This window comes from Tinamus guttatus, unplaced genomic scaffold (assembly GCF_059628265.1).
Source record: "Tinamus guttatus ecotype Peru unplaced genomic scaffold, ASM5962826v1 Tinamus_guttatus_pri_ptg000033l, whole genome shotgun sequence".
Classification (NCBI taxonomy): domain Eukaryota; kingdom Metazoa; phylum Chordata; class Aves; order Tinamiformes; family Tinamidae; genus Tinamus; species Tinamus guttatus.
In genome coordinates, this window is record NW_028288567.1 from 4,812,278 (window position 1) to 4,826,998 (window position 14,721).

The 14,721-nt window shown below is 41.7% G+C and overlaps 1 protein-coding gene across 6 annotated transcripts in view; it reads left to right on the top strand.

Moving 5' to 3' along the window:
- The window catches only part of MARK1 (microtubule affinity regulating kinase 1), a 54,013-nt gene that overhangs the window by 7,928 nt on the left and 31,364 nt on the right, over positions 1–14,721 (top strand). For all 6 annotated transcript variants that reach the window (XM_088532418.1, XM_088532436.1, XM_088532432.1 and 3 more), the window contains exons 2-3: positions 12,088–12,291; positions 12,955–13,008. In XM_088532418.1, coding sequence (XP_088388544.1) covers positions 12,088–12,291; positions 12,955–13,008 — 258 coding nt within the window. The remainder of the gene's footprint in view (positions 1–12,087; positions 12,292–12,954; positions 13,009–14,721) is intronic.

Sequence of the window (14,721 nt, forward strand, 5' to 3'; positions counted from 1 at the left end):
GCACTCCTAGGAACCTCTCTACCTCCCCAGCAGAGTTGCTGTGTTTCTTCTGTCTGATAACAGCTGAGAGCAATCACGAGTTTCACAAGGATCAGTTAGAAAGAACCTACAGTTTTGCCATCTTCTTTGTGGAGAGACGTTTCCTTGCCAGGTCGGCCGGCACGTGAGGAATACGCTGGTTGGGAATTGCGGAGCCCAGGATGCTAAGTTTAGCACGCGCACTGCTGCGGCACGTACTGGAGGCAATTGCTTGTTTGTGCTAAAATGGTAAATATCTGACATTCCTTTTGAGAGTGCTTGCTTGGCTTCGGTTGCATGTAAGTATCTTTCTAATTCTTAGATGTTTCTGCCATTGTTTAAAATAAGCAGAGGCACCGCTCAAAAATTCAGAGAATCTTGCATGTTAAGAGCCTAAATTTACCTTTGCAATTACCTTAGCTTGATAAATGCTAAGCTGAGCTTTTATAGAGGGGATCTGGTACGTTCCCACAAATGGATGATGTGTAACATCGTCACTCACAGCCCTGTTCCCCATTACATGAAGTTATTGATTGAAGGTAATAAATCTCAAAAGCCTTGAAGAATTCTTTATTTAGTGTGTGTGTGTGTGTTTGTTTTTCAAGACTAACAAGATTTTTTTTTTCCTTCCTGTGAGGGTTGTTACAGTATGGAGTGTCTGCTAGTACTTAAAAGCTAAGGAAAATATCATTAACTTTGAGTTAATTGTTTGAGCTAAAATAGTATTTTCTCTTGAAGAACACATTTGTTCAGAAGGAATAAAAAGAGTAATCAGTCAGTATGATAAGATACGTGTAGAAAATATTAGTAGTATTGTCTCCGTGCAGCCTTTACCAGGCTATTCTGTACAACAGCTTTCCAGCTTTGCTTCTCCTACTGTGCTGCTAAGCAAGCAAGGGTGGCTGCTGCTTGGAGGTCTCCCTTCTGGCGACAGGCACCAGAACTACACGGACAAAGGAAATACAGGAAAGCCCTTCGCCATGAAGCTCTTGCTCCATCTGCTGCATAGTCCGGAGAAATCCTTCCTGTGGTCGGAAAGCTGATACGAGCAATGAGGGTTGCTCTTAAATAGGGGTTGGAATTAGGCACTGGAAGATGCGTTTATGGGGATAGGATGATAGGTGGTTTTGAGGCAAGCTGTGGACATCTTTGTATTTTGGTATTAAATGCAGGCTTTTTCCCTGCTTCTCATTAAATCTGTTTCCCAGCGGTGTGCGATAGCCCTATTTTCAGAGGAAATGGTGGCAAGCCTTCTGGAGTACCGTGGAAGAGACCAGCTGGACTCCTGTATCCATCTGTTTGTTCTCATTCTCTTCACATACTGATTGTTAACCTGGAGAGCCTAAATTAAATACAACACTCAGTTATTAGTCTAAGGGCTAAGTTGTTATAATGGAGAGAAATACTAACTGTGGCTGAGCTGTTTTCTTATCATTATCTTGATTTTTCAACTGCTGGCTTAGTGGGAGACAGAGCCAAAAAAAGAAGGAAATGCACTGAGGAAGCTGGTATCTTGATGGGTAGTACAGTTAAGTTTATTTTCCGTCGATTTTTCAGGAAAGGTTGTGCCTTATGTCAGGTTGGATATTGGGTGGCAGGAAGAAAGTAGAAAATGAATAGTTCTTTTATGATCTGCTTGTTGAGAAGACAAAGATGTTTAAATCACTGGCTGTCCCTCTGGAATTGGAAGGGTTCTGCTGAATGTGGTCCACACAGGGTTAAAACAGATCTTCCAGGGAACAGGACAGATGGATCTTCCTGGGAACCTCTGGTAAGTTAGGGATTGTGCAATGCGAGGCCGCATCGCATCAGGCAAGCCACCAAAGCGGATCATTTCCGAGCTGTGAAACAAACAGTTGGCGGGTTTCCCCAGAGGTCCCCAAGCTGCTTGCAAACATCCAGGACGGAGCCGAGCTGCCCCTGTGAATGGGGGCCTGGAGGCCCCCGGCTGCTACCACTGCTTGACTGTAACTTCACCGGTCTGGAAATACCTGACTTGCAGGCTGGGAGTGGTGTCAAGAACCTGCAGCCTGTTACCTGTGCTCCCGCCCCCGACTGCAGGGCCTGGAGAGAAAGAGAAAGCCGGACTGCTTCTTGCACCAGCTTCTTGTTTTTTACTGCTGCTGTGCTGGCTGCTTGTTTTAATGGCTGCATGCATATTTTGAATATACACTGGTTTTTGCTTGACACCTTAACTGTGGATTGATTTGTCATCTCTCTAACCTTCATGTGTATCTTCTATTTTTTTTTATATATATTATTTCTTCCATTTCTTTCTTCATCTTTTTAGTGGACAGAAAATCCATCACCCTTTGTTTCTCTTATTTTCTTTGCATCCTGTGATGTTTTTGTCTTTCACTTTCCTGCTGCGTTATGTAACTTGGGCTATTTCTGTAGCTATATTCATTCTGTTTCTTATGCTTGTCTTTTACATCTCTTTCCTATAATCACAAATGATTTCAAGTACGTGAGTCTTCTGTCTGTGTTTTGAGCTCAGAGCACATTGTCAGATATCTACAGTATATTTTTTTGTGATTGACAGTATTCATGATCGACTGTATTACCATATCAGCTGGTTTAAAACATATAAAGCAATATTATTTTTAGCCGTATTATGTACTTTGCAAAATCTTTGAGGAATATTGCTGTAGACTTTTTTTTTAAAAGATTTAGATTCCTAGCTGTGTGTATTTCTAAAAGGTTAAGTTGAGATGGTTTGTGTTCATAATTCAAGCCCAAAGGTGGTGGCCTGAGATGGGCGCCTGAGCCCTGCGCAGAGCACGGTCTTCAGCTCACGTCTCCTGACTCATCCCAGGGACGCAGAGGGTTTGGATGCCTGAAAGTTAAGGATAAATCTGTGGGAGATGGGGCTATAATTGCTAAACTGAGATGTGATGTAATATTTTCCATGTAAAGATAAGTAGCTCCTGCAGTCCAATAAAGTGCATATTACTTGATACGTTAATTAACAATTATATGAAAAACAGTGCAGAGTGCACTCAGCAGTAGGTTGTCTTTGTTTTACTTTGAGTTCATCATGTCCCCTGTACCTACTGGCTTACATTAATACTTATTATCTTGTTATATACCTAAAACACTATTTACTCTTTCAGAAGACTTTGCTCTGAATTTAATCATGTTTTAATTATTTATAATTAAATATAAATAATTCTTAAAATGCTCCATATCGTGACAAGGATGCAGCTCTGAAGGTTGCAGCCCTGGTGGAAGGGCCTGCCCTAGGCACCAGTGTACTGAGTTGCTGTAGGTACCGGGCATGTTTTCCTCCTCTAATTCTCCAAACTAGCCGATTGCCCAACTGCCTTCAGGTTTGTTTACGTTGCTTGTATGGTACAGTGTGAGGGGATGTGTTAGGAAGAGCCTGCACCCTTTGCCTTTAGATTTTCAAGATTCTTAGGTCATGTCTTGGGAGAATATTGTGAAATCCTTCTGAACGTTGTGTTAGGTGAGTTGGTTCGAAACAGCTTCATGGAGCTGCAGAGCCCAGTGGTTTTGTTTGTGTGTGTGTGAGGCAGTACGCAGGGCTACCAGGCTGGCTGTTTTCATAGGTGATCTCTTCATGTTTTAGAAGCATTATTTAAAGTTAATAAAACCTTGATGTGCAATAATAGTCTTTTCAAAACAAGATGGGAATCTGGAATCCCAGGCTTCAATGAATGGATCCTGTAACAGGAATATAAAGTCTTTAGACATACTTGGTAATGGAATAACTTAATGAACTCTTAAATGCTGGAAACGTTAAAGATGTTTTACCTATGTATGTCACAGAGCCAGTGCATGTAAAGCAAACAAGCAAATCTATGTTTTTGTTTGCGTCGGGCTTTGTTTAGTATTTTGGTTGTTTTTGCGTGTGTGTGTTTTTTTTTTTTTTTTTTAAAACAGTCCTTCTGGCTTTCCACTGTGGTGCAGTCTGTGGATAAGGGTCCACTAGCTGCAGTTTTTTGCTAGAGATGTTGGTTTGAAAGAAAGTGACGGGAACATTTTTTTCTTCCATGTCTTTCCTGTCCTGACTGTGATTCTGCAGCAGCCTCAGGTGGAGCCGGTCTGGTCTTGTCCTGCTGCTTCTTCGTGCCTGCCGCGGTGCTTGTGAAGCTGCTTGAGCCGTTACCCCGGCAGGAGAGTCACCAGATCGAGTCTGGTTGGCTCCCTGCCCGTCATGAGCGTCAGAGACTCGCAGCTTTACAAGGTGGTCACTCTTGTAGCTAGCAAACCTTTTATCTTGCTGCTGTTCTCACTGTGTAGAGGTGAGGCTTAGTCTTCCAGGTTGCAGTCTCTAGACTCTAGAAACAGCCTTTTCTCCTCATTTTTGAAGTCAGATAGGAAAGCATTTTCTTCCTCTTGTATTCCTGCAAACTGTTGAAAAGCTTCATGTGCTTGACATGATCTGAACTATAAGTTGTTTCATACCTCTCTTCTCCAACCTTTCATCAGGTCAGACGAGAAATGACCTGGTGGCATCATCTGGGAGTACAGTAAAAACTTGTGCTGCTTTCGGGGTGTGCTCTTGTTCGTCTGTGTGTGGTTCCGTTAAGCACCAACACTGCCATGTCATTCTGCCTGGTTCTGCTGGATGTTTTCCAGCTGGCTGATGCTGGGATGTGCCACAGCAGTGCGGGAAGCTGCCCGGCTTTTGGAGCCGGGCAAGGTGCTCCCAGTGAGTTGATTTGGAGCCGAGCACTGGCAGTTCTGAAGATCTCATGAACGCAGTGACTTGGTGAAGGCTGGTAAGGTTAAGCTGGTGATCTCCTGAGAAGGGCTGAGAGCAGTGGCGAGTGAGAAACATTAAAAAAAAAAACAAGACCTCTGAGAAGGGCCATGTTTCAGATGTTTTCAGGAAGTGGCAGCAGGAATAGCCCTTCTCTTCCCTCCCCAATTCCTGCCCTTGTAAGTGTTTTTTTTTTTTTTTTTAGGAAAAACAAAAAACCCTGATTCATATCAGATTTCACATACATAGTAACAAAGTGAGAAGGAACAAAATGAAATGGTAAATAAACCTGTTCCTGTGTTTGAAAATTTTGCTTTAAGCCATTCAGAACTGAATGGCCCTGTCTTGACTATTTTATTTTGACAAAGCAGGAAGCCTTGTACATTTCTGCTTGGTGAGACTGGTTCTGTAGCTCCTAGTACTCTGCTGAGTAACAGGTAATTGGAAACTGGTACAAAGATTCTGTGAAAAAGATCTTATTGCTCTTCTCCTCTTGATTGCACCTGGGATTTTACCCCAGCAATGTTTTTGGAAGACTCGTCTTGATTTTCACGTGTTTGGGGTAATGGCGGTGGGGGTGAGGCCAGCTTGCAGTGGCTCTTACGCAGCCTGTATGGCCCGGCTGTCCTGAGCTAGCCCTGGAAGAAGATGTTCTGATGTTCGTGCGCTGGGGATGAGTCAGGAGTGAAAGTGCCAGATGGCAGCGACGGTGCCAAGGGGCAGCGAAAGGAGACAAGGGCAGGGAGGGTCTGTGCGCCGTCGCTGGCCGAGCCCGCGGGGGCACGAGGAGGAGGAAACGCTCTGGCTGGTTCCCAGCTGAACACCCGAGTTACTGCAGTGAAGGCAGCTATTTTTTGAAGTGTTTTATCTGATTCCTCACTAGAAAAATAATGCATTTTTTTTCTAAAGTTTGAATAAAACGTATGTGTGATTCCATTTGATAGCAAGCCCCACACTTGCATGTGACTCGCCCGTTGCTTTAAAAAAAATGAGAGGAAACCTACTATAAAATGGACAGTGCTTATGAGCTTAGTATCTTTATATGAAAGCTACAATATTCTGCAGAACTTTTTGTATATATGCTTTTACATATGTAAATTCTTTCATGAATTTTGGGTAACTTCACATTGTGTTCAGGTTTCTGGCCTAGAGTGCTTGAAGTTGTTAACATTGCATCCTGCATAGTCAGTGGTAAGAAAAATGGGCTGCAGATGAAGTTGAGAATTTAGTTTTGATATGTATCACAAAGCTATGTAGAGCACTTTAGATGCCGTAGCTGAGAGCTTGGATGCTGTCTATGCCATAGTAACAAGCACAGCATGAGGCTTGAGACTTGCTAGCTCTGTGTGTCAACAATAAGTATATCTATTACTGCCATAAATGTATGTTTTTAGAGAGGAATTTTCGTTGTATGTGGACATCAATTGATTGCACTCTGTCTTGCAATAGCGGTACTGTATTTGGAGTTGTGAAATATAGACTCTTACAATAGGGAGATGAGGAAAGAAAGGTTCAAAGACAGGTAGGGAGAAGCTGATTTGTGTAGTATCTCACTTCATTCTACATATATTCAGTTTTTTCTTTTTTTTAACAATATTTTTAGTTGCATAGATATGCTTTTCAGAGTTACAGTATCAGTTAGTGAATGTTCCTGTATGCTTGACTGGAACCGGCTGTGCTCAAATTCGCTGTTTTGCGATCCTGGTAACTTCAGGTTCAAGATGTACGTGTGTGTCTGTTTTCACTCTGCGCTTCCGGAAGGCTTATGTGAGCAGGCACAAGGTATAGGTGTGAGTTAATTTTGTTTGATTCTCTTTTGTCTATGGCATGTGTTGGTCTTGGTATACATTTTAAGATTTATATAGTCCCTTTCCCTCTTTGTGTGTGTGTCTTTGTTGTTGTTGTTTGTTTATCCTGTTTCAACTGAGTATGTTGACTTCTGCTTTTTATTTAAGCTTTATTTTTTTATGTGAAATTTCTATCTTGCAGCATTTAACTATTAGTAAGGAGCTATGAAAAGAATCATGTATCTTCTTTTTTAACTTGTCCTCCCATACTTTGTGTATGAGATGAGAAATGACAGTGACTAGTGCTCTATTACTGTTTTGGTGGAAATTAGGGAATATCCTTCATGGACTGTCACTAGATCCCTGTGGCAAGAGTAAGCTGTGCTTTTGTGCAGACAGGAGCTTACCTGGGAGAGGAGTGAATCCCTCCTCTTTGCACTACCTGATGCATTTGGTGGCACGCTGGTGCCGTGCAGTGCTGTGCCACGCTTTGTACCTGGCAGCGTGGAGCACTGAATGCTCTGTGTGATGCACGAGAAGCTGATCTGAATGTCTGTTAGTTTTGATATTGAAGCTGCCAAATACCCTTCAAAAAACTTTTGTTTTTTAGTTTAGTCTTTTGCTGATGCAGCAAAAGAAAAGGCCTTGGTTAAGGGTGGCTTGCTAGAAGTCTTAGGTGGTAAAACGAAATGGTTACCGGCAGCAAGTCATTACAAAGTGAAAACAACTGACCATTGAGGACGTCCTTGGTCCTCTTCTGCCTTCCCTTTTCTCTCAGCTCCCGCGCTGTGAAGCGGAGCCGCTGCCAAGCCAGGCCTTGCGCGTGGGGCGGCCGCGTCCCTCGCGTCGTGTCCCGAGCGCGGCAGGATGGGGCCTGCCGTGCGCGAGCCGAGGCACCCTGGCCGCGGCTCTGCTCACGGGGTGGTGGCAGCCTCTGGGGCCATCGCGGTAGTAGCGGCTCGCGTGACTTATGAAGCTCCAGGTAACCACAGGTGTGACAGGCTCACGGGGGAAGTGATTTCTAAGATTCCCTTCTGTTTCAGGAACTGAGAAACAGATCTACCAAACTGTATTTGAAAGGCAGGAGTTTCAGTCAACGCTTAAGAGATTTTCTATAAATTCTCAGGGAAGGACAGTTTAAAAGCTAAATAACCTTCTTGGTTGATCTGTTGTGTACCACTTTCAGAGGAAGCTAAACTGTACATATCTGTGCTCTGAGAAGCCCTTTGTTTCCTGAGTGTTGTGTGGTAAAGGCCAAGACTGGGAACCTGGCATCACCTTCCGTAGGAAGCTGGGTTAGTGAATCGTGGTTTTATGTGGAAGAAGCAATTTATAAAGCAGTGGGTTTGTGTGCAGAGGTTAGCAGTCTGGTGTAGTGAGGTCGAGTCTCTTATAGAAGCTAGGGTGCATACTCACTTCTGCTGCTAAGCAGGAATTATTGGAAGGAATTGAGGAAAAACTGCAAGTCACAGATTAACTTGATCAGTTTGGGGATGGTTAAGGATGATCCTAAGGGGTCAGAGGGGACCGATCAGGGTGTCAGTGGCCTGGAGCTGATCGATGACCAAGATCTTAAAAATAAACCTGCAAGTAATCCATGGAGTAAAAGGCTCGGGATGCAGTTAACAGCTAGCCAACGAAGGAGTACACTCTTATGGTTACCTTGCACGGTGTGACAGCAGTTACCAGGCTTATGCCTATAAAAATTGTCTGCAAGAAACTGAGCTTCAGAAAGGGGGGCAGTGCTGTCAGGAGGAATGTGCTGAGGTGCTTTTTCACCAGCACCGCCCCTGCGTGCCGGGCTGCTGCACTGAGGTATTTGACTTGCAGAAATCCAAGCAGGAGAAAGCTTGGGACTCCAAAGTTTGCCAAACCGGTGAAGTGCGTTTGCGGGCCCGCCGCTGAATGGATAATGCTGATCCACTGCCAAGTTCACGGCCTTGGCCATCGCATGCCAAACGCTGGGTAGAACAAAGCGCTTCTGTGACGGGGGGGACTGTGGAGACCTTTGTTGCAGGCCTCCTGGGCGAGCAGCTGAGGCCCTTGTTGATGCAAGCTCCCTCCAAGCGCTGCGTATGGGCAGTGAGAACGTAGCCTGGTGGCTGGGAAACGAATGTGTGAAGCGGAGGAGCCCAGTTTGTGGCCCCAGTGCTGCCGTGCTGGGGCTGGGCCGTGTTGAGTAAACAGGGAAGCGGCACCTTTGGCCTGGGAGCGAGGGATGGACTTGCTTGTAATGTTTTGTTTCTGTCAGCTTGGCTTTGTGTCCCGGGCTAATGTAACTGCTCAGGAGCAAACCTGGCTGGGAGAAATAACCGAGCTCTACTCAGTTAATGCTGAATCTTAATTTAAACTCAGTGCTGGGAGTACTTTGCTGAGATTCCTGCAAAGGCTGCTTTCCTTCGGGTACATGATTGATGTGCAAATATAATGTGCCATTTCAGTTCTAACCTATCTTAAAAAAGCTGCAACATTAAAGTTCCATTGAACTTTAAGAAACGTGTCATTTTCTGTGTTTGTTAGGCATTTTGTGCAACACTGACACAAACTGAACATGTAAGGAGACAAGTTTCATGATGTATGTAATACATGATGTAGTGTTTCCCAGGCACACGGTTATGTTGAAAGGTAGCTAGAAAAATATCAACATCCCTTATTAAAACACTTCAGGAAAGACAGGTTGCTAGGCAGAATTGTTTTATTTTTTTGTTTGTTTTACATTCCATGTGTTCGCAGTCTCCTAAACGATAGCTCAGAATTTAGAGATAACAGATATCTTGTTCTTCTGAAATGACACTTTTAAGTAGTCGCGCACTAGCTGATATATAACGAGCATATAATAAACAAGAAGGAACTTAAAGGTATGTGCTGCTGTGGAATTTAGCTTCCAGCTGTAGTGATCTCCGGAAACACTCTGAGATACCCTTGCATTACCTAACTTTTTTCCCCCAACTTTCTAATCTTACTATCTTTTTGTTTTGTTTATTTTTTTTAATAAAATTGAGTTTTTGGTTTTCTTGTTAAAATTCCTGTGTTTTCAAGCTGTTTATATGCAAAAGAGTGCCTTATTGCAAAACTGAGAAAAATAACTTTTAATGCATTCAATGCTGTTCAAATGCAGAAATTATACATATGTGGCTCACAAACTGAGAAATGTGACCTTTTTTATGCATATTTTCTGGCACTCTTAGGCATAGCTGGAAAGAATCTGTGTGCCTCTGAAGACAATCTAAGCAGGAATAAATAAGAGCCCATCCTGAGGGGCTTTGGTGTTTTGTGGCAAAAAGGCTAGCTCTACAATTGCTACAACCAGGAACTTTCCCTGTCTTTTTTTTTTTTTTTTTCCCTTTTGTCTTCATATTGGTTCTGACTTACCTTGTCCTTATGAGTAACTAACTGACTCCCCCTTTAAATCCGTGTTGAGAAGACGCATCCTTTGAAGCTATCATTCCCTTTGCCTGTGGTGTTGGCTTTGCTTGCCTGTCCAACTGTTTATCTAAAAGATACCCTCAGATACCCACTGGAGTAAGCAAGCCCTATGATGTGTCTGGACCTGGCAATTGATATTAGAGTGGCTAATACTTCTGGCAGCAATTATCAGCTAAGAAGGTCTAATTGTGGCATGGGTAAGCTGCAGGGCTCAGACTGCAAAACGTGCTTTGGATTGTGTTCTCGGTGCTCTAATATTTGCTGTTAGCAACGCAGAAGTAATGGTCCTGGGTAGGAGGCAGAATTGCTAATTGGGCTCCTTCTTGGTGCATGTAGGACTGGTGCCTCTTATTGCAGGATTTTTCCAAAGCTTCTTGCCTCGAGCTGTCCTTATGAACGTCTCTTTCTGAGCTACGGAAAGTATTTTAATTATGTGCTTCTAAGGGATATTGCTATCATGGTATTTCATGGTTGAATAAAGTTGTCTGATATACAAAATCTAAGCGTGTCTGACTTGCTTGGTTGTGCAACAATTTGGAGAATAGTTTAGCTATGTATTAAGCAGTAGGGGTGAAGTAGTATTTTGCAGAGACACTCAGATAATTAAAAGATAGAGAGAAGACTAAATTTAGGACCATTCCCCTGGTCACAGTGAATAATTAATAATGATGGCAATGATGTAAACAGAGTTTTGCTGTGTTTGAAAAGCACCTTCTGGCTTTTTGGTTTATTACAGCTATTTGCTGGTTGTGTCAGTTCTTCTACTGTTTGTGCACAGAAATAAATCCATTCAGCTCTGTGCAACTATTTGCAAACTTAGGGGCTTGGCATCAGTCTGTCATAAAGGTATGCGAGATGGAAGCTCCACTTTAAATTCTGTTTTATATAGGGAAAAGGATTGCTTGTATAAGGAAAGACAAGTGAGATTGGAATAGACAAATTTTAGGTTGTGTGTTGAGCGAAACAGTGTAACTTGCTGCTGTACTCTCAAGTTGTGATTTAAGGTGAAAGATGTAGAAATATTTGTGCCGTGAAGAGACAGTGCTCCATATTAAAATATTGAGATATCCAGCTTTTAACAGAAACTGTGACTGATGAGAAAACAGTGAAAATATTTTGTTCTTGCTTTGTGCTTACCAGAAGTTGAGACACTTGTGAGTAAGCACATATTTCCTCTACAAACTAATAAAAAATGATCTGAATTGATACCTACAGCACTTGCCTCCCTTAAAATGTGCAACTTAAAGGCTGGAGGCTAAACTTTGCCCTTTAAACATTTGTACCAATTTTCTATTGATACTGGAAAATATTTGAAACAGTGAAACACTTAATGCACCCCTCTAACATCTTCAGTAGCTTGGATTTCCACCTGGAGCGTTTCCAAGCCCCAGGTACATGTTGCCCCTTGCATGATTGGGAGTACAGAGGTGCCTCAGCTTAAGCTGCTAACTGTGCGTGGGATGATATGTAGGTTTCACTTGTGTGACATCCTTTCAGCTCTTTAGACTTTTGACATTGTGAAGTTTGTTCTTCATAACAGATTATTATTTTTTAAATAACGCAAGTTTCTCATTACTTGAATGAGAACTTGTGCGTCTTACAAAAAGACGCAAGCAGATTTGAAAACAAAGATTATTTGAAGTGTTATTTTCTCAGTATTACTTGAGATGAAAAAAAAAGATTTAAAAAAAAATCTCGAGCATAATGTTGTTTCCAAATACCCTCTAAATTTGTAACTTCAAGTAAAGGATGTGTAGCTGGTCTCACAATTTTTTTATCGTGTCTTTTTAAAGGACTTAAATTTGCTTATGATTAGACAAGCATATTTGCAACATAGTGCTGTAGTGTGTAGCTTGGCATAGTTTCACATTAAAAATATCTCTAATGGTTATTGATTAGTGTCTGAATGTCTCTAGGTTTGCTTTTGGGGTAGGCATAATCTTTTTGCAGATTCTTTTTGTGTACATTAAACTGTCCTCAAAGGCAGCATGTTCTGCACAGGCCACAATCCAAAGTTACTGCTTATGCTTCTAAAATTTTAAAAAACTTTTTTAATGCTGTTAGACTAGTTTGCTGCAACTATCTAAAATCCAAGAAGGTAAATCGCCCAATTTCTTCTTTGCCTTGTAGCATACCTCTGTGGATGGGTACACGGAACCACATGTCCAGCCTCTCAAATCAAGTAGCAGACAAAACATCCCTCGATGTAGAAACTCAATTACATCTACCAATGAAGAGCACCCTCACATTGGGAATTATCGCTTACTGAAAACGATAGGGAAAGGAAACTTTGCCAAAGTGAAACTGGCAAGGCATGTTCTTACTGGAAGAGAGGTAAGCCTTTCAAAACCAAAAAGCACTTTACGTACTCTTTGACTGTCTTTGTAAATGTCTCTGCCGTTGTTCTTAGCTTAGTCTTCAAAATACACATAAAAAAAAAAACCACTTTTTTCATCACAGAGTAAGATGCAAAGAGAATGTTTCAGGATAACCAGTTTCATTTATCTGATGAGGTTTTTCCCCACCCATCAGAAGCTACAATGTAACTTCTTGGTGAGGGAGATCCAAAAGTTTGCGACAAAGCAGGGTTTGGTTGGCCGTTTTATTCTGGGGTTGGGGTGGGATTCACTGATCCCCAGGCATTTCCAGAACCAAAGGAAAACTCTTGTCAGTAGAAGCCCATCAGGTTTTAGCGGGAGTGGATTTGCACCAGGCGGGGTAACATTGTTCTCTCCACAATGCTGGCAGAAATGTAAAACTGGCTCCTTATAGTTACCTCCAGCAGCAAAGTCCTGAGCTGCTGCTGGCACATTCTAATAAGTGAGAAATTTAGGTTGATAAATGTTATGGCCAGGTAGACCAAAAAAGTATATATATACAGATTGCATGCACTTATATAGTGTGTGTGTGTGTGTTTTCCCCCCCCCCCCCCCCCCAGATATATACAATATATTGTTGTCAAGCATTTTTGAGTTTAATAATCTTTTTTTTTTTAAGGTTGCTGTGAAAATAATAGATAAAACCCAACTAAATCCTACTAGTCTACAAAAGGTAAGAACATAGCATACCATCTAAAATTCTGTTACGTTAATCTATTACCTTTTATTTCCTTGATTTAAAAAAAAAAAAATCTTTCAGCCCTTTGCCTTCATAAGCAAACTTCTTTATTGACTATGTATGACCTTGGGAGGCAGAGTGCCATCATAGCTGTAATGTGCATCTGCGCTTTGTTTTGAGAGCAGTTTCTCTGTACAATTCCTAGCTAATAAATTTAGTGGCTAATTAAGCACACAAATCATTTGTCTGCATTCTAAATTAAGATGCAACCCTGTAAAGAACAGTTTTTCTTGTTTTTTCTTTAATGTAATAATTGCTTTTTGTCAAGTCGTAAGGGTGCCAGTTTTAATGGCTTTAATGTGTTTTTTCTGCTTTGATTTTGTATTTTTTCAGTTTTAATAAGATATTTGCTAAGCTCAAGGGACCTTTGACAGTTATGCCTTGTGTATAGAACTGAAGAAAAGGCTGAAGGTGGTACAGAAGTTCTGATTTCTCCCTTACACGTTAGTGTCTGTAGTTAGAAATTCAGAAACCTTTATAGGTGTTGTGGTGTTGTGAGAAGTGTTTACCGAAGATGGGGCAGCTCAGAGCATCTGATTTTACCAAAACCCTGGTGTTTGGTTTTATTTTTGTAGCTTCCCCCCTTCACACACTCACATACACAATTTATGTACGCATATGTTTTGTTTTTGGCTGAGGAGCTGAGGAATTGCTTTGTCCTACATGTACAGGTTGTGTTACCAAAAAATTGGGAGTGTCTTTTTTACATACAGATATTAGTCTGCTGCTGTCTCTAAGTATAGAATAAGAGAAGGAGAGGGTTTTTTTTTTTTTTTTTTTCTGTTCTCTCTGGCTGCTGTTGCATTTATTTTGTGGCTTGGGTTATGGGCAACTAAGAACAACTTTGATGGCTATATATTTTTTGAACTATCATTTCTTGTGTGCTTTTTTGTTTCTCTGTGGGTTGTTGAGGCTGTTGTTAAGTTCAGCTTCTCGTGAAGAGTCCGTGCAAAAGCCTCCTCATGCTGGAATTAACTCCCAGCTTTGATTGAAGCAAATCTCTTTGCTGATGGTTATTGAGCCAGTGAAGAGGGGCTTGTTGAGGCTGTGGTGACAGACTGTACTTTGGAAGTCCTCTGTTCATGTAGCTTGGTATTTCATGGGAAAACCAGATGAATTTGTCTATTAGTAACAGGGCAAAAGATGTGCTTTGCTTGTGTGTGTTTGGGGGGGGAGGTTTTTGTTGTTGTTTTTTGTTTTCATTGCATGACCTTTTAATTTTGGCCTCCATATACATCCTTCTGGCTATTTTCTGTGCCTCTTTACATGGAAATGGACATTGTGCATGGAAATCTGCAAAAATACTTACTTGTGAAGTCCTGAAATTCTAATTTGGTACAAATTCATGAGAAGCAGTTAGTAGGAAAGAAAAGTTGAACACAAGTCTTTGCCAAAAAAGGGATATTTTTGAGGCACTACTTTTAAAGGATACATTAATGCCCTGTACCTGATTTCTGCTTTTTAAATCGTCAAGTTATTTCATTTGCATGTCAAAAAAAATCCAAAATAATATGGATTACTTTGTATTCAATGAGCCGTGTTTTAGCTTGCACCCTGCACTAACCCTTGCTAGGGTACGTGAAAGCTCCAGTGCTTCAGCTTCTGCTGCAGTTCAGCTGCCTTTGAGCTTGGAGCTTGTGTGTTAGC